Below are 26,098 nucleotides of genomic sequence, written 5' to 3'. Positions count from 1 at the left end.
TGCCCACACGGATATGCCGCACAGTTTTCCTCTAGCTGAACCCTGGCCAGGCATTTGTCTCTGCAGCGTTCTGCGTGCTGCCAAGAAATTCATTTCACATGTTGGCTTAAATTCCAATGCATTGCTCGTATTTCAAGAGCTTACAGGCCGAGCTGCTGCTCGCACCCTCAAGCCCAAGTCTCTAGCCTCTGGCCTCAGCAATTGAATGAGTTAGCAAGTTTCCTTCATTCGTTTTTCATTTATTTGATTTTGAGTTGATTCGAGCATAACTCTAAATGGAATTCTGCGCAACGGAAGTTGAGTCATTTGGCACAGTGGCCCTAAACTGCTGGAAACTCGGTTGGATTAGGTTCAAAGTTTAAGCTTCAGGCAATATGAGTAAATGTACTCTTATATTGTGTATCTAAAGAAAGAATCAGGTAAATGAATTTATGATAAACTCAAAAACATTTCCTTACATTTGTGCTTAATTAATCGAAAACAAAACTATGACTCTGTATATCTTATATAACGATTCTGTCGAAGTCTTTACTCTATAAAGTTTAGGCTGCACAATCCCCAAAATATGCCTTGAAGCTTTAAACTTTTAGACAGAGTTTCACACCTAATTCTTTGCAAAATTTTAAGGCGTTGCACCTGCCATAAAATGCAGATTTAATAAGTCTAAATTTAAAGTTCATTTACCCTCAGAATATTTATAGAAATTCTTGAATCAAATCAAAATAAAAACATTTGCAATAATAATTATTGTCATAATATATGTGTAATATATATATATACTTTAAAAAATTATATCAATTTACATAAAATATATTTTCAAAATAAAAGTAATATAGGAGATCAAGATATGCAATGGGAGTCATATACAAAGTTTTCAGTTAGGATATACTTAATTTTCAGTATAAAAGCGAGCTTATATTTATTTGCATATTAGTTTTAAAGATTTAATAATTCAAAAACTTATTTTCAATAGTTTATTGAATTGATTTTTTAAATAAAATATGTTTTAAAGACTGCACAAAAATAATTTTATTTAAGCCTTGCCATATAAATATTTATTTATTCATGAATATATTTTTTTATTTTTTAATAAATTAATTATTAAAAAAAATTAAATGTTCACCAGACAAACCATAAGTAAAATTAATTTTTAAAATGTTTTAAACGCATATTTAATATAAAGAAAATGAAACAAATGAATATAAATTATAAATGTTACTAAAAATACTAAAAAATAATAATTATAATTAATTTGAAAAACAATAAAAGAGTAAATCATAATTAATTTAAATACAAAAGATTTTAAGTTAATTATAATTATTATTATTTATCCATTTTAATTTTTTTTATTAATTTTCTCTAATATTTAGCAACAATATGAATAAGCAAATAATTGATATTAATATGTCTGATTGCGGCAGGACACACTGTAGTTAAAAAAAATCGGGCATTCCAATTTCTCAAGCTCAAAAACTCAAATTACTCTTCAATAAAGCGAAAAGGAAACGCCTAAGCCGCAGCCCGCAGCGAGTTGAAAAAATGGCGTAAAACAAGACTAAAAATTGTTTTTTTGATTTACTAATGATGCTACGAGTCGAAAAAAAATAAGACTGGATAAAATAACTGAAATGAATGAACGAAACTGTGGCCGCAACGACTGCATAAATAATAAAGTCGAAAAAGGGCTGATTTTTGGAGCTGATGGAGCTCTGACCGCACTGAAAGGCCATGAAGGCCGCCACAAAGTATCCACAGCAAACAGCGCTGCAGCTAGGCTCAAGGAGTTCACCTGACAGGTGCATTGGTGTGTGCGGGTTTGTGTGTGTCTGCCTTAAATTAGCAGCTACTGTCTGGTCTGTGGTCTGTGTTCTTTTCCATTTCGCCGAGAGCCGCTGGCAGCATTTGGAACATCATTAATTTTAATTTTTGCGCAGACGTGCCTTGGGGGCTAACCGAGAGGGCTTGGTATAGGCTTCGCTGCGTTCTGGACAGTGGCATGAGTGATGGGGCGGCAGTTGAATCGTGGCGAGTATGTCAACATTTGAGTCGACACTCGAATCGCAATTAAGGTAAATGGAAATGTTGCAATGGTGGCAAGACCTGACAAATTCCTTTGCTCCATTTGATTGATCACCCGGGCTCATTCACTCACCTTTTTGAAGCGCCGCCGTTGCTGCTGCTGCTGCGTGGAGGAGTGCATCGAGGCGGTCTCGAGCTGATTATCTACGCTGGCATCGCGTTTGCCCAGCGAATGCAGCAAATCGTCCACATTACGTATAAAGGGTCTTTTACGCTCTCGATCTGGCTCTGTGACGTCACCGCCACCGCCACCGCCACCGCCCATGCAGCTGGCAATGCTTTTGCTGCCGAGACTGTTGCTGCGGGAGCGGGAGCGCGAACGTATGCGCTGCTTGCCCAAGCAGTACGCCTGATTGACCAGATTGATGTCTGCCGCAGCAGCCTGGCGAGCGCAACGACGCATAACCGCTGCTTGCGGCTCCGGATCCGTTTCCAACGGCTGTTCGCTTGCCAAATATTCGCCTGCAATGTGCACCTTGGGAGTGCTGACCAATTGCAGGCCAGTGGCACCCAGCTGTTCCGGAAATTCGTGCAGTTCGAGTGGAAAACGCGGATCCATTGGCTGCCCGGGCTGGCGTGGATACATGTAGCCGTCACGCATAAACATTCTGCTGGTCGTATAGACGCGATCATCAATCTGGTAAAGGCCATCGGTGCCCGGACCGTTGCCACCACCGATGATGCCATTCCTTACATACGCGGTGGGTCGATGCCGCACGAGAGGATTATATAAATTGGCTTTGGGTTGAAGTTGTTTCGTTTTAAAACTACGGCGTCGCGACGACGGCTTCATTTTGCTAGCTGCCCAAGAGTATGCAACGAATTTCTAAAACCAGCTAAGCACAAAAGTATGCAACGATTATTAGTGCTGATAATTTCCTAGCATTAGTTCACTTTTAATGTTGCATACTTTTACGGGCCCCAAATACAAAAATGTCCAATATTGTCATTAAGGGAAATATAAATTACCTAAGAGATATGTAACAAAAATGTCCTAGGAAATTATAATTTCAAAAATATTCTATGACATGTAGGCATATCTGTGGGAAATATATTGTTGAGAAAATTTCCCTTGAGGTAATTTGCACAATAACAAAAATCATAGGAAATAATGTGTTTTCAAGTGGTTAGCCAAGGGAAAGTAACACTTAAGTTTCGGGCGCGCGGTTTTTAAATCAATGGATAATTGTCATTTAAGCTTGACACACTACATACATGTGTATGTAGATATATTTAGAGTATTATTTTTTTTTTAATTTTCGAGTTACCCGTTGCAGCAAGTGGAATTGTGAGTTTGGCGAATTTTGAATTATAGCCGAGCGACGCGCACGATACGTTCACAACATTGCACGTTCGATTTTTCACTGAAATTGTTTGAATTTTATTGCAACAACTTTTTCTATTATTTGCTGGAAAGGTACGCAGCTAATCCAATTAGCGAGTGACTCGTCACAGACTGACAGACCTGAACCCGAGAACACTGTGCACTGCCCCGCCTCGCCCGGAATGCCTCTTGGCTGCGGCAAGGTAACTGACTAAAGTATTGACACAGTTGTTAGCTATTTTGTTGGTTTGACTCGTCTTCCTGAATACTGTCCATCATAGGAAAAGCGTTATCGAAGGCAAGAGCTAAAAGTCCGTCCGAATTCTGTGCTAATCTGTCAACTTGAGTTGGCTAATTAAGCTAGATTTGCGAAATTATTGGCTTAGTGCCAGTCAACACACTCGTCGTGGCCCCAATTCAAAATTTAGCGATTAGATGACAAAATGCGCGGGCCACTAAAAAGAATTGAAAAAAAACACGTAATTCAATTTGACGCCCCCCATTTGATACAAATAAATGGAATTGAGTTCAGTTCAATTTCAATTGTAATTTTCACAGAGCCTTTTCAAGGTTGCCTGAGCAATGGAATGGTCCAAGTCACTTGAGGAATTTCACATTCACAAATTTTCATGACACAGTTAAGTAAATAGACATATATATATATATATAGATATATATATATATATATATATATATTACTAAACACACTCTGAAAGTCTTGCTCGGCTTTTCTTAGTTTTCTTTTGCTCTATTTTATGCAACCTTATCACCTTTTAAGTAACTTTTTTTCAGCTTTATGCTTCCGTCCACGCAATATTGAAATGGAATAGTCGCTCGATACGCCCCGACTAACGAACTTATACTGAATGCATGCATTTGAGAGGCAATCTACGGGCGAATGTGTTCCAATGGTCATTCATTCCGAAGATAAACCCAGAGATAACTTCCAGCCACAAAAGCCACACAAAAATGAACAAAACGAATAGCGATAAGAATTCGGATTTGTTTTTGTAAAGAACGTGAACTTCTATATACTATGTTGCTTATATAGATACACCCCCTATTATGAAAGAGATGAGAGGAAGAGAGAGAGAGAGACAAAAGCTCTTCCATAGGCAATTCTTTTAAGCACACTTAAGATATGCCTATTAATATATATGCAAATTGATCAAGGAATCGTAAATATAACTTATATATGAATAAAAATGTGCTCAGCTCTCTGAGAGGCTCAGTAGCATATACTTTGTCAGCTGAACTTGGGTAGATCAGATCACGAATCTTTCAAAGTTCTTTAAACATCTTCTACAATTAGATATTAGAGCTATTAATAGCCAAAGGAATATATTTATTATGTAATTCTATTATGTTTATATCTTATATCTATGGCATATTAGATATATTTTATATATGCAATTCATAGCTAATTTCACATGCGTGTAATTTGGACGTATTCGGGGCAACAGATCGATGATTAACGGAGTTGCAAAGGCTATTTCCATTAATTAAACAGGAGAAATAAAGCATTCAGCCAAGCATGGATCCGATCTGTTTTCTAACTTATTTACTGCTCATATAAGTACGTTTGTACATATGTATGTGTATCTAGGAATTGATAAGAAATGGCTTCGTTTACTTACAAAAAACTCATCCTCGATGACCGGATCGGCGAGCATCTCAATGGCTTCGGTCATGGAGCGGCAGGTGCGATTCGTGTTCTTCTTCTTCTTGAGCTTGCGCCCCAATGTGGCCGCATCGCTAAAACGATGGAGCAGCTTGTCCCGCTTGCGCACTGCAAGCGGACTGGCCGTGGAGCTGGCATGACACAGCAGGGACGAATAGCCACCATTGGTAGAGGATATGGTGCCGGTGTTGGCATAGAAATTCTGCGGCTGGTACTGAGCCGGTGCAGTCAGCGTGCTGTTCGAGTCGATCTTCTGTATGAGATTGTACTCAGAGTGCGGATACTTGCTGGCTATGATGCTGGACGCATGCGAGGAATCTGTCGACTGCAGCGATGCCTTCGACGTTAGCTGGGGCTTGGGCGGCGGCGGCGGCGGTGGCTCCTTCATGAGCGCCACACGACGCGGTGCAGCACGCGGTATGGTGGCACAGTGGGTCGGCGAATTGCCGCCGCCATAGCTAACCGCACGACGGTTGCGATCGTTCTCCTTTTCTCTGCAATAAAAAACGAAAAGCATTTTGTTAGATTATGAGCGGGAAGTTCGTGAGGCAGAGCTGAGGACACGGCCCACCTAAAACGTCGCCGTTGCATGGGCGGACTGAAGAAGCAGTTGGGCGCCAATGGCACAAAATAGCCCCACTGTGGTGCCGCCTCTGGCCCATCATGATAGATGCCCAGCTGTGGTGTCAGCTCCCTGGAGTGGCTGCCGGCACGCAAAGCTGGCATCGAAACTCGCTGTGGTGCATAGCGTTTGTGCCGTTGCTGGTGCTGCTGGTGCTTGCGATAGATATGGTGCTCTATGGAGGATGTGGTTGTGGCATCCGAATCCAGCGTGCAATCAGACTGCAAAACATTCTCGAGCGTGCCATCGCTCGACTCATCTCCGTCATCATCATTACCATTGTCATTACCATTGCCATTGCCATTTCGATGCACCACATCTTCATCATCATCATCATCGCTGGAGCACTCCGGCACCGTATAGCAGGTATAATCGATCTGTGACATTGCTCTCGAATAGTTTACAAATTTTTGGCACTTTTATCGCACGTCTCGTTTCTCGCATCGCCCGTTTCTCACGGCAAAGTTTTATTTCTTATTGTCTTTCAAAGATTTTTAATTAGTTCACGACTTTTTCATTTGATTTTGATTCTTTGTTTTTCGTGTTTCTTGAATTGTTTTTGTTTTTTTTTTTTTTTTCTGCCTTTGACAAATGTTAAATGACAATTTCACGTTGTTTGGTACACATGTAGGTAATTACTCTACAAGCTTGTTCCGACACATTTCGTGCTCGACTGACTTCAAGCTGCTGAGACTGCTGAGACAGCTTGGACTGCCCCACGCATTCATCATGTGTCAAGTCGGCTACCCCTAAACTCTTTTCCAGTTGCCGCAGACACCGAGCTTCACTCTATTTCGTTCTATGCTAGTCAAAAACTGTGTCCAGTGGGCGCAATTAAAAGTCGTTTTGTGCTCGAAAAGTTGCCTTAATGAGGTGGCGAACGGAAGAACACAGCAATTGTCTAGCCTAGTTGAGATGTTTAACTGTTTGAAAAGGGTCCACGTTGGCAACTTCTGAAACAGCCCCCTTAAGTGAACAAAGAAAATAGGCTTAATTTACCAAGTCAAAGTTCAACTTTAGTCTGACGCCACTAATTATTCGACGGAGAGATAATAAAGAGCTATGCAATTACTTTCTGAGTTTATCTAAAGCAACAATTCTTTAAAATCATTTTTATGTTAAATTTAGTTGATTTAATGTTAAAACTAGTTGCATTTAAATTAATCAATAAAGAAGTCAAAAATACTTGCTTAGTATAGTTGCATTGAAATTGAAATTATATTGGGAAACATTTTATTGGAAAAACTCTTATTTTAAACCTTAAATAATTTAAATGAATCAAATTTGTGGATAAATTTATGTCTAAAAAAGGTTCTTGCAGGACAAATCGCTCACATTTTAAATGAACAACAAATACATAATTCCAGATTTTTAAGTTATCAGGCGTGGAATTATGTATTTACTAATTTAATTTAATTACTTACAAATTATAGTTTAATAGTTTAAAGCTGAAATTCCAATGCAAATCAAATTATCGTAAGCCTCGCCTGCTATATCTTCAATCCCTTTTCTTTCTTCTTGCAGTGTTACATTTATTACAGTTCTTAATTTTTGATTGTTTAACTCTGCAGAAAACGCAGCAAAACTTAACTTTCCTGCTTTTCTTCCACCTTATTAAAGCTTTTCTTAGTGTAAACATATTGACAGTTGAATAAGCCTAACCACTTAACGCTCCACTTTGGAGCAGCAAGCAACGTGCTAAATGGTAACTGGGAAACACATTTGAACTGCGGCCGAGTTCATTAAGAATTTATAAGAAAGCAAAAGTGTCAACAGTGAAATCCATCAACAAAGCAATTAAGATGTCAAACGACCAAACGAGTCACAGCCAGCGTCGTTGCCGGCTTCAGCTCTGGGCTTGCCCCTGCTCCCTCTATCCACTTGGGAGTGAACGGGCTGGCCATCATGAACATGGCAAAGAGTTTTTCATAATAATGATGATGCAAAAAGCGCCGCCAGTGACAGCGAGCCACAGAGCCAGAATGCAAGCACTGGGCAAATGCGGCGACAGATGGTGTTGGCAGACAGGCGACATGGTAGACACGCAGCCAGCCGGATATGGCAAGATTACAAGGGATTGCTGCTGCTCCTGTTATTGTTGTTGTTGTTGTTAGTGTGCTGTGTGTTTATGGTGATTTTATTGTCGCAATTATTTTAAAATTTGCGCAAATGAATAGAGCTGCATATTGACAAATGGGCTTGATTAATATAAAACTGTATAAAAAAAGGGAGATAGTTGCAGACCGGAAAAGAGCTGGAACCGCTTTAATGATGCTATGAAAGCATTAATTATTCTTTGGCACTTTACACTCTTCTTGTCATCATGACTGATGGGGACTCATAGACATTTTTAACTGCATTTCCCAACTGTCCTTAAGTCTCTCTTTAATTATTCTCTTGATTGTTCTAGATTTCAATCCACAAAATGAAGCAGGAAAACCAAAAAACACATTTGATGATCCACAATCTGTATATTTATAAAGATGATGCAATTTTAGGCTAACATTCAACTACACAAAATGCATTTTATAAAATTAGTTTATATATATATTTGTAAATGTATTTATCTTTATTTTTTTATTTGATTCTTAGTCACATATTTATTTTTCTAATAATTGGTCAACAAATATTTATTCAATCAACACTTAAACAAAATGAATCTAGTTTATGTTTTATTTTAAATTTAGGAATCGCTCACTAATTGTTTGATTGCATATTAAATATACATATTTATATATATATGCATATGTATATATATTTATATATATATATGCATGCTTTAATTTTCACTAATTTTTACACAAACTTGGACAACAATTCGTTCATCCATTCAACTAACAAACCACAAAAATAGGCGGCATAAAAGGCGAAGCTAATTTCTCGAATTATTCACGATTTTTGTTTTTTTTTGTTTTGTCCTATCGAGCTGCTCGACTAGAATAAATGCGCTGACCGCCGGCAATTTTGAAACTGAACAGAAAGAAATTTTGTAGCTGGGAAGAGCTGAAGAGCGGCGGCACACACCCCCGGAGACGACATGCGCGACAGACTCATGCCTTACGATGCGGCGCACGGGGCACGGCGTGAAGTGGCAAATGCGCCTGAAAGAGAACGCAGACAATGTTGCCGACGAAATTGCCCAAAAGATTTCGGACAAAAATAAACAAAAACGAAATGTGGAACCAAATTGCAAATGGCATTTGAGACAATTTGACTGGATAACTAGGCGCATGAGTGTTTTTTGTGTGCGTGTGTGAAATGTCATGCGAAATAAATGTCAAACGTTACAGTTGCTCTGCGCTCTGTCTGTCTCTCTCTCACTCTCTCGTTCTCTCTGTGTGTGTTGCCTGCTTGTCTTGGGAGCATGAAATTGCCGTGACTCTTTAAAAATATGTTTGCGCTTGCTTAAAAATAAACACGCCGCCTACTCCTCCAGGGCGAAGAGTAGCGACAATTTCCACTTGTCACGCATACACTCGCCCGTTGCCCACATTTGCTGTTGTTCAGGAATATGTGCCATGGTGTGGCATGGTTTATTGACATCTGTTTGCCTGCAGCCAGTTGGCAATTGGTGTGATTAATCAGAAGTGCAACCAACTGCCAAAGCCATTCAAGCGCCTCTCGGCTGCTGCGGTTGCATTATCAATTACACTTGTTAATTAACAGCTCGATGCGGCACGGCCAGGGATTAACCCGCATCTTGAACAGCCCAATGCTATTTTAGCCGTTGCAGGGTGACGATGTGTATTTGATAACAATTGCATGTCGGCGATGCCGGCGCACAATTGCAATTAAATCAGTTCTAAACGGGCGTTCACTGAAGCCAATTTCTGTTGCTATTCACTTCTGTTCTGTTCTTTATACTCATGCCATGCTGGCTGGCTGGCTGGCTGGCTGTCGGACGACTAACCGGAAGGCGTGGCGCTTATATGGGTTGCGAATAACATAAAAATTAATTGAAGCAATGGGAAGAGATCTTCCAGATTAAACCATGCGACGCTAGGTATGTGTGTCTGTCTGCACACTCTATATACAGACATGTGCACAGTTTGACTTGCTAGGGTTTGAGAGAACAAGCAGTTGGGCTACAGTTGCGTGCAGAGAACATTGCAATACCCTAGAATTAGCTTTACTAATAATAGGCATTCCAAATGTCAAGCATATGAACATATATTTAGATGATTCTGTCAAGAATTGCTCTAAAAATAAATTAAATGAAAAAACCGTTATGTGTACCTGTGATGTATAGTCAAAAGTAATAGAAGAACTGATTAAAATAAAAACAAATGGATTTTAAAAATATTTTGTAAATTAAAGTTGCGTACACAAAAATATCATATATGTTTATTTAATATATTTATGTATGCAATTTATATTTAATTTAATTTATATATTAAATTAAATATAATGGTATTTTAACTATTTTGAAATTTTATATTCTTTAAACCATTTTATTTTTAATTTTAATCACTTAATCAATCAATACCTTTTAAAATTGAAAAACAAAGTTAATCCACAAAGACCATGAAACCGCTTATTAGTGTCAAGTTTTGGACACAAAGTAAAAAATTTCCATTTAATTTCATAAAAAGTGTTGTTAAGCACCTCAAAGAGATCCTGGTTAGAATTGCAGAACAATACAGCTCAAAATATTATAGTTCTCGCATGAGCCCTAAGTTTCATTGAATATTTGCTGCCATGCCATTACGCACACTTAATTTCTTATAATTAAAAAAAATAAATACATCAATTAATTATATTAAATCATTTAATTTTCTCGCCGATCGACACAAGTCTTTAGCCATAGCTATAAATGTCAGACTCGAACAGTTTCACAGTCGCTACCTTTCGCAGTTTAGGGCAATTTCGCGAACTGTGATTTATGCTCGGCGAATTGTAATTAGCTGACATACCAAGAAAATAAAGTTAAAAAAGTCTCTTTGGCCTAGGCTCGTGCCGGCAAAAACAAAAAGCCGAAAAAAATAAAAACTAGCGCCAAGAGGCAAGACGAAATATTTATTTTTATTGTGGCACCAACTGCTTGTCACCATAATTATAGCCACAGCTTAGCGCTTGACACTCGTCTCTCCTTCTCTCCCTCTCTCTCACGCTCTCTGTGTCTGTCATTGTCTGGCGGATTTTCCACTGCGTGTGATTTTTTTTGCTCCATTCATTTACGAGAATTTTCTCACTCAGCTGCACGTTTTGGCAGCTGTGAAAGGGTTGCTAATAATAAAGAGCAGTACTTAGTTGTTGCTGTTGTTGTGCTTCTTTATTTTATGATTATTAATTTTGGTCGTTGATGTTATTTATAGTGACAGATGCAGGGCAATGTGTTTGTTGTTAGGGCCCCTGCCCCCTTTCACATACCTAGACCATGTTTTGGCTGCCAGAGCAATTTTAATGGCCAGAATCTCTTAGTGATGCTCCAACCAAACAGACAGGCGCAACAGCATTGGCCGCATTATTAAAACACATTTCCAAAATATTTATTTTTATGTATATATATAGTTTTTTGTTTTTGGAACATTTTAGTTTCATAAGTGTTGTCTACAGTTGATTTATTGCCGTTATAGCCATGATTTATGTTAGGGAAATGGTTGAAGGCGGTTCGCTTAGTTTGAAGAATTTGTTACATTGTGCCTCAATAAGTATCTCAAGATCCTTTATATATAGAAAAATGGTGCATTAACCTGTTATATATATATATATATATATATATATAGTTTCTCCCACAATTCTTGTATTCTAGTATGAAAGAAAAGCATTTAGTCGTGGTGGCTCTACTAGGAGATATTTCGAGCCCTGCGAAGCGGTGACATTCCAATAATTTTACAATCCTGTTGTAAGCACATTGCCATTGTTGGAAAATTTTGGCCTTTCTTAATAATATTTTAAGCGCATAATTATGGCCTCCACATGCTTGTATTTGCCATAGCAAAAGTCTCTAGTATTTGAAATACATTTCTGATTAATTTGGAAAGGCATCAAAAATATACAAAATCTTTGTATTCAAAAAAAAGCTACACAGTAGTACATTTGAAGTCTTAAAGATTTACACTAGAAAACGAAGCCAATTTATCGTTTCTTATTGCTAATAAGGAAAAGGGATGAGCTATCGAAAAAAAAGATAAACTTGTACGCATATCCAATACAAATTTCAAGTATGTAGCTTTTGTAATTTACAAGATCACTGATACATGGCCAGTTCGACTCAGCTCATCGTACTGATCCATGAGTGAATATATATATATTTTATGGAGTCTGCCACGTATATTTCTGCCTGTTACATCTGAATTCCCTTATTCATCGGGGTCAGCTTAATATATAGATAATTTGGCTGCAAATTAAATTTAGGAAACACTTTGTATAAACAAAACTAGATTTGGCAATAACTCAATAGATTTGAGCCATAAGCATGTAAATAAGAATAGCATGAGTCATAGTGACGAGTCAAGATTTGAAAAAAACCCTTTGTAAATGGGTTTAGCAAACAAGTTTTACATGCAACTCATTCACGTCGTAGACCGAGTCAACGGCCATTTCTCTTGCTTTTACAACTCTGAAGATCATTAATCATCTTTGTAGGAAGCGAAATTTGCCCACAATTATTGTGTCAATTGAGCCACGTGCCAGTGAGTATTAAATGCTGTCAACAAACTAAACGAACTGTAATACTATCCCTGGCCTACGTGCGAGTCTGCTGCATGCGATTGCATCTGCAGCTCTGCAAAATTAATAATAATTTTTGCTCGTGTTCCCCTTTTTTTAGTGGAAATTTGCATCGTCTGCTTCGAGGTTTCGAGTCATTTCATTAATTGGCTCATAAAAGTCAACTGCAAATTGCAACTGCAAGTGCATCTGCAGCTGCTGCTTGTCTTTTGTCTCCGTCTACTGCAAATTTGTGTTAAGAGGTTAAAACCATTTGACATCGTTCATTAAATTATGTTGCATTCCAGTTATGCTGACGATGTCTTAGGCTAGAATTTAATCATCAGCTGAGTGAATTAACCTAAAGGCAAAACTTTTTTATTGGCAACCATTCGAGTGCAGGTGCTGCAAAGATGTCAAGCTAAAGCAGTGCAAAAAACATATGTGAAGATGAATTCTTTATATATTTGATAATGAAACAATTCACGCTATAATTATATTATAATATATAATTATAATATAATATCATATCATCTTTAACTACAAATTAAAGAAGAGAAGAGAAGAGAAGAAGAGAGAAGACAGCTAAGCAGACTAGACAAGGCAGCTTCCACGTAGCTCAGCTAATAATTCTTACGAAATACAACTGAAGAGAGAGAGTGAGAGCATTTTCAATTGTTAAGCACTTCAAAAGAGACTATAGAAACAAGGGTTTTCTCACATGGAACGCTTTGAAGCTCAAATGAAAGTCAACGATGCTATGATTATTCAGTTATCGAGTTTCCCATCAACTTTGAACAATTGATCTGGCCAACAAACGAATGAATACGTAGGTTTATATCTATCTATATATATGTGTATGTATATATAAATGCTGGTATTGATTTCACATAATGAGAAAATTTTCAAGGGCTCCATTGCCGAGGGCGCTGAAATTACAAACTTAAAAAGGTTTTTGATGAAAGGTTTCTGCATGTAGGAGGCCCCGCGGCGTCTCTGTCTGCGAGCAGGCTATAATAGAGTGCGATAATTATATGAGTACCTTAAATTACTTAAGTGAATGCAATTGATACGGAATTGAAATAGTTGAAAATGTATTCAATAGACTCTGAGAAGTGAACAATTAATGAAAGTATCTCGCGAAGCTAAGCTCCGATTTGTCTTGATGGTGTCATACTAATGAAGAATAACTGAAAAGAACATAAGCTCAATATAGACATCAACTTTAAGTGTGCATTCATGTGGCAATCAGTCATACCCGCATTCATTAGGACCAGCGCAGCTCAAGGTTATTTCTCCATTTGGAATGTCCCATCAAACAAGCTCTCACAAGCACATGCCAATTTTTCATTTGTGCATAGTTTAAAAATTAATTTTCTTATATAATATTTAAGTGTGTGTTACGACGAACTCATGCAAAAAGCTGCTAAAACATCAGACACCAAATGGAATGGAAAGGAAGATTTGCGAGTTGAGGTGCTGAAAACTTTGCGATGCGCTTGACACGCAAACGTCAAAAGTATTAACTTAAGTTATAAAAACCAAAAACAACTTTCAGCATTTGCAACCAATGTAGCTGACAGTTTGTTGCGTGAGGTAATATTGATAAAACTTTTAAGAAATATAATTAAGTGTCTATTTCTTACTTATGTATTCATAGGCAGTTAAAAAACGAGTTGTTTAAGCAGTTGAGAAGAGTATAAAATATATTACAAGACTTAGAAGATGTGGTTTGATAAACAGAATTTAATTGGAATAGTAAAGAGCACGAAATAAAATAGCAAAGAGAGCAAGCACAAGAGTAGCAGGCGAAGAAGAGAAGAGTGGAGGAGTACGTGGGCACTTCTGTTTGCCTCTTTATATATACATATATATATATATATATATATATATATATATATATATATATATATATATATCTTTCTTATCATTAGACTCTCCTTTCTAATTGAAATATTTATGCATATTCAAAAATCCTTTCCTTCACTTAAAAAATTCTTTGAAAATGTTCCACAATTTCACACACATGCCAAAGTTTCTTGGTCAAAAATTCGTAGCTTGAAGATAAAATATGGCCTGGAGCCACTCGAAAAGTAATTGCTGGCAAATAATAAAGAGCGAATTCCAAGAAATTAACCAAGACACCAGCCAAATGGGGGCACACACTACTAAATCAAAAAGTTTGCTGCACAAATGCTAGAGCGCTAGTGCAGCTTGCAGGCGAAATTGGCCCCAATTGTAGCATTAAAAATGCTGCGCTTTACAACTAGCGACTGCTCTTGGGTGTAGCTACCAGGAAATGGACAAATTGGAGCTAACACAGCTCAGCTCAGCACAGCACAGCCCAGAGATTGAGTCATAAAGTTATGATTCAAGTTTTCGCTGTGACTCCAATGGGAGCAATCAGTGTTCCCAGTTTTTTGATTTGGCCATCACGAAATTGCCAAAAGCAACTGTTGGCCAGGCCACGCTAGCCAGACTAGAAGCTATCGCCACACTCCGCTTGCCGCACACTATAAAAAACCAGTGGCAATTTAATTTGCACAGCGAATGGATCGTAATTATTTCAGAGCTTATGGGCCTTATGGGGTTCGTCAACCGTTTCGACTAATTAGCCACTGCTTTAGGGCTCGATGTCTATTTCGCTCTGGGTGCGGCATTTTGATTCTCTTTTCTCTCTTTTTCGTTTTCTTTTATAGTTTCATTTTGCTTTTTACTGATTTTAGCCGATTGTCTCGTCTAATGACGCAAAAGTTCAGAGTTAATCAATTGCAAGGCAATTAACCGCAAACATTTTGAACTCTGCTGCTCGGACCAGAGGCCAACGCAATTAGTGAACGCAGCCAAGAAGCAATGGCAGACGCCAAAGCAGAGCAGCTGCGCCGGCAGCAGGCAAAGACTATAACAACGGCATCGGGAACAGAGCATCTGCGGCGCGTGTTGCCAATTTATCTTGAGCGAGTGCCCCGCCAAGTTGCAAGATTTGTAGCTCAGCTGCCGCTCTGACTCGCTGCCTTATGCAGTTAATCCTGTTTTTGTGTCAGCTTGACTTATTACCCAAATGCGCTGCCTTCCCATACGAAGATCAACAATAACAGATCTTAGCCTCAACGTTTATTTGCGACGCAAAAGGAGCTAAACCTAGAGTTTACATAAGTATTTACATAAGAATATGTATACAGTAAATAAAATAAAAGATTTACCTTTTAAATTTGCAAGCTTTTAAGTTGTTGTTGTTCTTCTTTGGTTAATTTACAATTGACCTTTTCTGAAGTGTCATGGCAGAAAATACATGAATTACAAAATTGTTCCCTTTTTTAATATTGATAGCGATGATTTTTGAAAATCATAGAATAATTTACTCTGCAAAATATTCATAAATCAGAATTCTAACTTAAAACTTAAACTCATCTGTCTAAAACAAATTTTTAAACTAAGACTTGACTTGAAAAAAAGATGAACATAAGCCAAAAACAGAATTTAAGCAAATGCATGAATGAAACAAAATGTATTCATTCGATAAAAAAAAAAACAAATATATACTTAAAAATTTATCAAAAAAATATAATATATATATAAATTTAACCATTAAACAAGCGCAGCTTAGTATAGCATGCCAAATATACTGTACATAGTTTATTATATTTTTTTAAATTAATATTTTCTTAACATTATCTACACACAGATATGCATAAACGACTATTGATTTGAATGCTCCTTCGTTATAGTCTGTCATTTTCAGTAGCGCCCATCCAATTTGTAATTTGTGGAAGGCATACAAATTTCGCCATAACTCAGCGCTGAATACAGCTCACAACTTGCAAGCTTTGTTTACCTGGCTTTGCCCGGCCGTTTCTTTGTTTATAACTGGTTCAAAGTTGGCACGTCTTTGGCATATATAAATAATAATAAAAAAAACGAAAAAACTGTTTACACACACACTACTTTTTTATCTGTCTTTTCAGCTGTTTTGGCAGGCAGCGTCTGCCTCTACCTGCCCCTGTTTTAAGAGCTGTCTTAGTCCCGATGCAGTGGCAAGTCCTGTCCGCTTCCCAAAACGCTTGACAGGCAGCGCCAACAGCTGTCGTGCCAGTTAGTCTCTATCGTGTAGCCCCTTCTTTGCTCGCATTTGACTACACTCGACTGGGGAATGGAGGAGGCGGGCAAGGTGCAAAGATCTGCAGTGGTCCCTAACGCTGGAGCGTTGCATGTCGGCTAATTTCCATGCAGTTGCCCGGTTGCTTGGCTGCCTGGCTATGCTGCCAGCGGCTCATAGTTATGCTGTCCTCTTGCCGTCTATTATGAATCCATATAGTTTTGTGTACGCTGCGAGTTTGCCGATGAAAATGCTAATGTTTTGGTCAGATTTCATGACTGCTTTTCAAAATGCTCCACGTGCATTTCCTACTCATATGCTAATTTCACACATGGCAAACGCTCTCTGAATTTTAAATGCTGCAACTAACAATTTGGCTTGGCTTATTATAAAAGACATTGCCATATTACTGTACTGCTTGACTGTTGGCCCATTCTTAGGCTCGGCCAATTGTATTTTTCGTTTTGTTTTGGGGTCAATGGAGTTCGGACGCCGCTTGCGCCTTGCTCCCAATTTCAATAATGAAAATACGGTAATTTATGTGTCAAGTGAGCTTACGAACTGCGGCTGGAAACCGTAAAGTCAACGCCCATATTTTGACTATTTTGCATTTCGGCTCAACTTGGCCAAGGCTCTGGCTCGTGCCATGCGCTGCCCCCGTAGGCGACGTTTTGTTATTGTGAAAGCCGAGTCAGAACTCAACTAGTCTACCGCAGCAGTCGCTTTTGCCAATAAAATGGCATAAAATGCATTTATTAATGGATCATAATGACTGCAGGTGGGCCAAAGAGATAACTTACTGGACACCGAAGATTTATTACTCTTGCTGCTTAATGCGTATGTTTTATATGCTTCCGATAAAACTGCTCAAATAAAAGCATTTTTTATGCAATAAAACTTCCCAGCAATGTCTTGAAAGGGAACTAAGTTCTGGAGTAATGAGAAACTGAAGGATGTCTGAGCTATATTTAGCTTATTTTTAAGACAAATGTTAGACATAAGCTCGAATATTTCTGCTGTTCACAATAAAGTCTATTTTTCACAAAGCTCCATTATGTGGTAAAGACAAACTGATAAGCCTTAAGGGAGTGTGATCTTCACTCAGTTTGATCATAACTCAGCTATGTATAGCGATCGTATGCACACACCAACATATGACCTCTGCTCATTAAAGAAATAAAACTAAGTCAAGTTTTTCTATCATTCTGTAAATATCTAAGCACATTTCATAACAAATCTATAGTATCCCAGTTAAGAGTATTAAAATACCAAAAAATACATAAAAGTAGGCAGTGGCGATACGCCCACAAATTGAGCAAGTCGCTTGAACACATTAAAAGCGCGCTGAAACATTTGCGTTTTCTTCAGCTTTGGTAAAGTTTTTTATTCCCCAATTTTGCTTTTGGGGCGTTTCGCTGTTGCAACTGCAATCTGATAAACATAAACGTTTAATTAGAGCGCTAAATGCATTTTTTAATAGTCATAAAATAGGAAAAGACAAAAGAAAAACATTTTTATTGCCTTTTTCACATATTAATTTATCATTGTGCAGTATTTATTGTTCGGCTATTGCGTTTAGTTTGTCAACGCGCGTGGCTTTCAAAACAAAAAACAAAAGACTTAGGCGACAAACTTGTTTCTTTGTTCAGCTGTTTTTGGTTTTCTTTTTTATTTTTTTTTTTATATTGACTGCTACTCCATGCATTTTCATAAAAGAAAAGCTTTTGTTTACGCTTGATTGCATTGAAAAGATTCAGTTCGCATTCAACTGGCCGTTGTGATTAATGATCGCATCATTTATTTGCTTAAGAAATTTAATAATTAGATTCAATTTTGCCAGCATTTGCTTAAGAGTTCCGCTAACTGAAATTCAATTAATAAACGGACAAATAATTTTTAATTAATTAATATTCTATACAAAAAAGTTGCTCTTAGGGATTCAATATACATATATCTTATGCTCAACCAATATTGGCCTTAAAACCATTCAACAAATCAAATTTTAAGTTGAAATATATCATTTGATATCATATATTACATCATATAATATCAGATACTATCACATAATATCATATAATATTACAAAATATGACGCGAATTAGTCAATAATTTTCATTGTTCATAGCTCGGCTTCTTTTCCCACATTTAGTACAGCATAAGGTATGTTTTGCAGTTGCTTAGATATTTTTTCTTCAAGCTTGACAATGCTCAACAACTTTGCTCTTTAGTTGCTTAGCCTTAAGCTATTTATAAATTGTATTTATTGGTTCGTCATTTGATAGTTTTTTATATATATTTTTGTTGTTATGTTAAATCCATAAGCAGACGACCGTTTGATATTTTCAGTTAACACCGTGCCGCCAGCTTAGCCAGTTACCAAATGAAGTTGCCAAAAGCGAACAATAACAAAAAAAAAAAAAAACAAAACAAAAATATGAAAAAACGAACCTCAAGCTCAAATAAAGCCCCTCTTTATATTTAAATGGTTGTCGTTTTTATTGTTATTTTAATCGGCTGGCAGGTCGAACGTCACGTAATAGCCGTCACTGGTTACACCTGTTTCATCGCGCTGAACGCTGTTACATCGTGTAATGATATGCCACCAGCGCGCACAACACCCGTATAGCTAGATGTTTCCTCTTGCCAAAAGTTCATCAAACGCTAAGGCATGCAGCAGCAACTGCAACTGCAACTGCAACTTCGACTGGTGTCCAACTACTTATTATTTGCAAAAGTTTTGATATTTGCTTGGTCGACTGATAACTGGCAGTAGAGTCGCAGCGGGACAGGCCAAAAAACTAATAAAAAGTGAAAACCCCAAGCGAGCAACAACAAAATAACAACAATTTAAATCCTGACTGCAACGAAATCTTTTCAATATCAGCAATTAAAAACTCACTTCAGTGAAAGTCTTTTCGCACATGGATTTTGCGTACGAAATTTCGTAATAAATCGCACAGAAAAAAAGTGTTCAATATTCACACAACTTATGTGTTTGTGTGTAAGTGTGTGTAAATATATGCTGAAAAAAAACAACAACAACTGCGGCAGCCATGCGACAAATTGCCATCCAACCGTGTGTTTGTTGACTCTTCGTCTTCATTTGCATACGTGAGCCGCTTCACTCTGAGCCACTTTTTTTTACCGATTAGTCCAAAGCGAAGATGACGGTTAAATAAAAGTAGAAACAGTAAACACGCACAAAAACAAGCTCCGATTTTGATATGGCGCCTACGAAAGTGAAATCAAAAAGAAAGCGTTTCATTTGCTTCATTAAGTTGTAGGAGTTCGGATGAGTTTGTTCAATTTGTTTGCTCGGATTTCGGATAAGTCCGCTGATAACATTCTAATTATGCGCATGCATTTGTTAATGATGATGATGTTTTTATTTATGGCCAAGTCGTTTGCATTAACAGCTAAGCAGTTAGCTGACACTTAACCCGAATTCTGTTTTGCACAGGGATCAAGTGTGTGGGCGACGCGCTGTCATCACAGTTAATGGGATAATACTAAATAAAGTTGTTGTCTCATTTTCATAGATGGCTAATAAAAGGCTTTACGTGTAAGCCAGGATTTAACAGCCTTACATAGTGACATTAGACATCAGTTTTATGAAGCAACAAATGGGCCAATTTATTAGAGAAATCCAACACCTAAACATGGTCGAGACTTAGTGTTCGTTAACGTATAACTGTTAATTAATTTGACATTCCCAAATTGTGGGTGCAATATTAATTAATTTCATTTACCCATATATAGATATGTGAGCATTAATTAGCTGGACGTAGTCATTATATTTCATTGTGCTTTCAATTATAAATTCGATTCTGTGTTAGATAAGCGCGAAAACTAAAATGGAGTTAATATTCATAAAAGAAACCATTCAAGGCACCTTTCATTAGAAAGTATTCATAAGTTTTACGATCCATATTCGGGTTATATATGATATGATGATACTCGCAGAAGTTCGTTGCCTAAGTCTTTTGTTCTGCAAAATGAAATTGCATGGCTGTATCCGTATACGCTTTGAATGCTATCCCATGGGTAATTAATATCTTATGGGAAGTTAATTAAATGTCGTTGCCTGGCTATAGGATTGCAATATTTTTCATGCAAGAAGTGCTGTCTGCAGCTAACAAACAAGTTTCCAGCACAACAACAAGTGCTAGCAAGAAACCAAAAAAGTGTTGTCCACACATGCAGCAAAACAGACAACAGGCACAGCAACAACTGCAACTACAACTGCAACTACAACTACAACTTGAATGTCATAATTATTTAGAGTCATTAAACTTTAAGAAGCAAAATCTCGACCACAAATCAAGAGGCTGGACAGGCTGGTAAGCTACAAAAAAATATATATCGAAAATTCAAAAAAAATATGACCGCAACGATAAGGAAATTATGTATTAAACACATCAACGATTCGACGGGCTACATGATCCACAAAAAAAAAAAAAACAACAAGTCGAACGAACGATCGAAAGACGGAAAAAAATTACCATTTAATGTTGGAAAAAAGTTAACAAGTTGCCGGTGTCAGTAAAAACTGCAAAATCTGCCACACCAGCCGATTTTGGCGGCTGTTTAACTGAATTAAATATTGCGCAATCTGCTGTTGTGTGTGTTTGTGTGTGTGTGCATGCGAGAGTTAAAACTCGCCCGTGTTCATTGGCCATATAAATGGTAACAACTGTGGCGATCATTGAGATGCTTGTTGTTGCTCTTGTTGTTGTTGTCCAATTGGCGTCCACAAATGGCTTAAATGTGCTCATGACCGCAAGTAATAAAATAATTTAAAAAAAAAACAAAAACATGCTGCATAATTCACACTTACATCCGAACGGGTTTCCATGACTAACACAAAAAGATAAGCTTAACTCAGTGACTGTGTAATCAGGTTAATACGTTGTGTTGAGCAAGCAGAGAAACTGAGAGCAGGTGAAACTTTCTATATAAACTTTATTTACTATGAACATAAAGCAGAATAACTAAAAATAGAACAATACTCATTTAAATACAATTGCATTACGATTTGATCGAAATGGTATTTGAAATTAAAGAATAATTAATAGACGGAAACGCCAGAAAAACTCTTCATTTGATAGGTGTAAAAACTGAAGCTATATAAATTTTATAAGAGATTGACAATTATTTAAGGTGTTCAACATTTTCCGCGAAAGATTTCTGTGAATTGCCTGACTTAAATTAAATATGAATATATATTATAAGACTCAAACTTCAAAGGCTTCAATAATATATGCTTAATTTGTATTTATATAGAATATTTATATAATATTTAGTACTTCTTGGCAGATCATGCAGATGAATGAATGAAACTCTTAAATTCAATCTTTATAGCACATTGTCCAAGAATCTAAGCAAAAGTTATTTATCCGTTTGCCGTTTGTCTTCGTGCCTGATTAACTCATATTTTTGTATCCTTTTTGGCCAAAAGCTTAAGACGAGCCTTAAATGAGTAATTTTTGCTTTGCTAAAATGCGATAAATTATAGGTTCTAAAATATGTTCATAAATGTTTGAGCAAAATATAAAAACTAACTAAAATATCTGCTGATTTTCCAAACAAATAAACTAATATTAAACAATTGTTGTTCAGAAATTGATATTCATGTGATACCATAACTCACAGCGCCCATTAGCCGTATCCTAAGAAAAATTGTAATCACCCACCCAAGAGATAAAAGAAACACATTCGAACAACTAACAAATTGTAATTGTAGTTCATGTACCAACAACTACAGCGACAATAACAACAACAACAACAAGCACAGTAATCATAGCAGCAACACCCAGCACTCAACGCTGCAGCATTGTCAAATTGAGGATTGGTCAAACGTGGCGTATACACAATTTGCACAACGTTCCGGCAATGGCAAAATAGCCAAACGGCAACTGCAGCAACGCCAAGATTAGTAAACAATTATGGTTTGGAAATTGCTACAAGTTAATTCCACTCGTAATTGCCGGCAGCTCTGGTGACTGTCTCATTTAATTCCTATGCTTTTTTAAGGGCGTTTACCACAGCCCGAACAGCTCGAAAAAAGAATACAAAAAGCGCAATTGAAAATTACTGCACTAGTTTGGTCATTGGTAAACTTAAATTGGCTGTCAAAGTTGCGATCGAATCGATTTGGTTTTGAATCTAAATTAAATTGTATTGACACCTATTTGGGTTCCGTATTTTGCTCTTTAATTACTGGTTCTATTTGTAAATTGAACTTTTTTTTGCGCATTTACTCACTTGTCTATGTAGTCGATCGTTTCGATTTCCTTTTGGATTTTTTCCTCGCCGGGGCTACTCTCAATATTTGCAGCATCTGTAAGAAACATAGAGACATTTATTAATAGTTATGAGTAATTTCTTGAGTCAAAACAAATCACTGAGTAAAGTGAATGGGGCGTTACATTTATTCATTAGCATAATACAAATTATAACTAATTATTTATCTTTGCTTCTTGTTAACCAAAAAAAACATGATAAAAGTGCAATAGTTACACGAATGCTTTTTCACAACGGTAAACACACCTGGCACTTTGCCAAGACTTATAAATCATAATTAGTAGAGCAGCCTAGACAGAGGCAGACACACATACACATACATACTTACATTACAAATAATCATTAGAATTGCAAATCAGTTGGCAATACAAGCATTGAAAATTACGCACCCATTGACGACAATAACAAAATTCTGCCTGGCCACAATAATATTTAACCTTACGATCGGCTATATAAATTATTGTACATAACTTGATTTATGACACAACATTCGATCGAGCCACAGCCAACGCAATTGTATCTCTAACTCTGACGCGAATGTGTGCACATTGAAATGGAGCACTCTACTCGTATTCGTCGACAAATGTCAATCTGTGCACATATGAACAAGGGCCACTGCATGAGCAGATCAATGTGTTTGAAATCACATAAAATAGACAATGACTTGAACCCAATAAAGATTGTATATAAATTGCATTATTATACTTTTAGACGCTAGCGATTTTGACATTAGAGTAAAGTGAGAATACTAAAAGAATATTTTCTGTTACGAATACAAAATTTTGTGCAAAATTAAAGTTAAAGTACAAAAGAAACTTTATTTGACACTTAAAGCTCTATGAAAAATGAACTTTCAAATAAAACAACAATTTTGTTTTTAGTATTTAAAACTGTGTTCATAAAAATAGTAGTGCACTAAATATTTTTTATGTATATACAAAACTGCATAATTTAAATTAAAATTATATTTAATTGGAATTGTTCAGTATACTGTACTTATTAAATTCGTTTCCGTTTTAAAATCATATGGTTTCTCAATTTATATCACATTCCCAACCAATTAAGTGCCATAGTTCGAGTACCTGACTAGGTAGGTAAAAAGTAGAGCATTAATCAGAAGACATGTGGATCAAAGTAAAATCAATAACTGAAATCATAGACAGCAGACACTCAAGAACTTGCCACACACCGTCACACACACATCAACTACCAACAAAGTGGTACAAGAAAATGAATGTTGGTATCTATGGCTTTGAATGTTTATATCAATAATGTTTGTTTCGGCTTACGTGCTGGTCCAGCACTTCAAGTTCAATTGAAAAGCGGCTGTCTGGCCAAAGATCAAATGAGCAACGAGAGCAATAGACCAACCGCATGGCCAGACAGACAATGGCTATGTGGAGGTCTGAGACTGATGTCTGACGACGGGGCTGGGCCCAGCTGTTGGTAGTTGGTTTAGTTTCGGACGGGTTTTCGTAGCATATGACGACTGGAAAGTGACTGTCAGGGGCCTCGACGTGTCTCGGTCGTGTCTTGGCTCACTTAGCGATTTCATGCATGCAAATTAGTTTTTGAACCTGTTGCAATTTGTTGTTGTTCTTGTTGTGTGAGCTGCCAGTGTTAACGGCACCCTCCCTGATGTGGTAGCCACAGCGGGCACGGACCACGAACCACGGACCACAGACCACGCTTTCCACTTGGGACAAGTCGCCGTAGCTGTTCCCATGTTGCATGCTAATTGAGTCTGAAGTGTAGCGCAAAAATCACTAACTAAAATAAACTCATGGAAAATAGTGCACCAATTATTGGAAGCGACTCGCCAAGTGGTCTGTGCCTCTGAAACTCACTCGTGCATATCCTAGAGACATGCGTGAGAATATCAACATAGAATTTCTCACGGATACACACGGTTTGCCAAGCAACTTAGCAACTGGGCAACTGCCGGAAAGGTGGTGGGGTGGTGGCCTAGAAGATGGAGTATCCACCCAACTATGGCCGCGTTGTTGTCGTCTGTAACATGCAACAAATTTATGCGCCGCCAGCGAACTGCAGCAGTTGTCGAAAGGTATAGGCAAAGGCAAAGGCAAAGGCAGGGCGGTTGCCAGTTGGCAGTAGTAAGCATGCTGATTTTGAACTTGTATCGTGCTATGTTTAAACATAACAACATACAAAGGTATATAACATGGTTAAATTACACACTGCACATTGCGCCGGCATAGTTAAGTGCTTGCCAGGTTGGATTACCCAGTAAGATGGCTGCGCTGGTGTGGAATATGTAACGCAAACTTTGCATGTTCTGCCACCCAATCTGCCCGAAGGCGTCGTCAGCACATTTTAAGGCTGTTGCTCTTTCAGTTTGAAGTATAACAAAAAAAGAAAATAGCTTTTGTTGTTTAAGTTTTTACAACTAGTTGTACCGATTCTCATCTGATTAAATAGTTACTTGCGTTGCTTTGGGCTGTCAAACGGTTTATAATATCATCAAGGAAAATAAATGCATTCATCATGCGAATGATTGAATGCCTGCAGCATAGCTAATAAAAATTACTAATTAAAATTTATTTTTCATTTCAATTAATATAATGAAGTTTAGCTATAAATTGTTCAAGCATTCCTATGCAAATGATGTCTTATAATAATTTAGTATTCCAAAGCTGTCAAAATTCGTTAATAATAATTTACAATAAAATTTATATGATATAGCCTTCACACAGCCCTGAATCTTTTGGCACAAAAACCACACTGTAAATAAATCTTTTTATAGGCAAATCAATACACATTAAAAATAATAATTGTGTGTAAAAAATTCAGCTTTGTGTAAATGATATTTCACTTATGTACGAATATATATATATATATATATGTATATAGATATGTATATATAAAATTATGTTCTCTAAAAAATTTGTTGACGACTATTTGATTGATTTAATATATAATATTTTAATACGTACATGAAAATAATATAATAGAATATTTTATGAATTCAAGAAAAACTAAGTTTCGATTGTTGTGTTTTTCTCAGAGATTACCAACTTTGAGTTCACAATACCGCTCTATTGGGTGTCTATTTGACAGCGGATAGTTGCATAGTTTCATGTTTTATTTAGAGAGTAAATTGTAAATTATATACCTCTTATATCAGTTATTAATAATATTATTAAATTACAGTTATTGAAACATCTTTAAACTAAATTATGGTAATAATTACACGATTTTTTTATTGGTAAATCAAATGACGATAACACGGATCGTAAAAATATTTGATATAAGGTAATTGAGAAGCAGGTAACCATTATAAATATGAACATATTTAAACACTTTTTAATGGTAGACATGGCT

At 37.0% G+C, this 26,098-nt stretch overlaps 1 protein-coding gene across 10 annotated transcripts in view; it reads right to left on the bottom strand.

Moving 5' to 3' along the window:
* LOC111601416 (tight junction protein ZO-1) overlaps positions 1 to 26,098 on the bottom strand; it is a 103,611-nt gene that overhangs the window by 39,906 nt on the left and 37,607 nt on the right. For 6 of the 10 annotated variants that reach the window (XM_023317979.2, XM_023317981.2, XM_023317987.2 and 3 more), the window contains exons 2-3: positions 22,718 to 22,793; positions 5,041 to 5,578 (exon numbers count right to left, since the gene is read on the bottom strand). In XM_023317979.2, coding sequence (XP_023173747.2) covers positions 5,041 to 5,578; positions 22,718 to 22,793 — 614 coding nt within the window. Of the gene's footprint in view, positions 1 to 2,152; positions 2,916 to 3,347; positions 3,433 to 5,040; positions 5,579 to 5,655; positions 6,164 to 22,717; positions 22,794 to 26,098 lie in introns of those variants that run through there. The other 4 variants (XM_023317982.2, XM_023317993.2, XM_023317991.2 and 1 more) reach the window with 3 other exon arrangements.

This window comes from Drosophila hydei, unplaced genomic scaffold (assembly GCF_003285905.1).
Source record: "Drosophila hydei strain 15085-1641.00,03,60 unplaced genomic scaffold, DhydRS2 tig00000063-arrow-pilon, whole genome shotgun sequence".
NCBI lineage: Eukaryota > Metazoa > Arthropoda > Insecta > Diptera > Drosophilidae > Drosophila > Drosophila hydei.
Note: the sequence above shows the minus strand (reverse complement) of the source record. Positions and strands in the feature narration are given on the sequence as shown.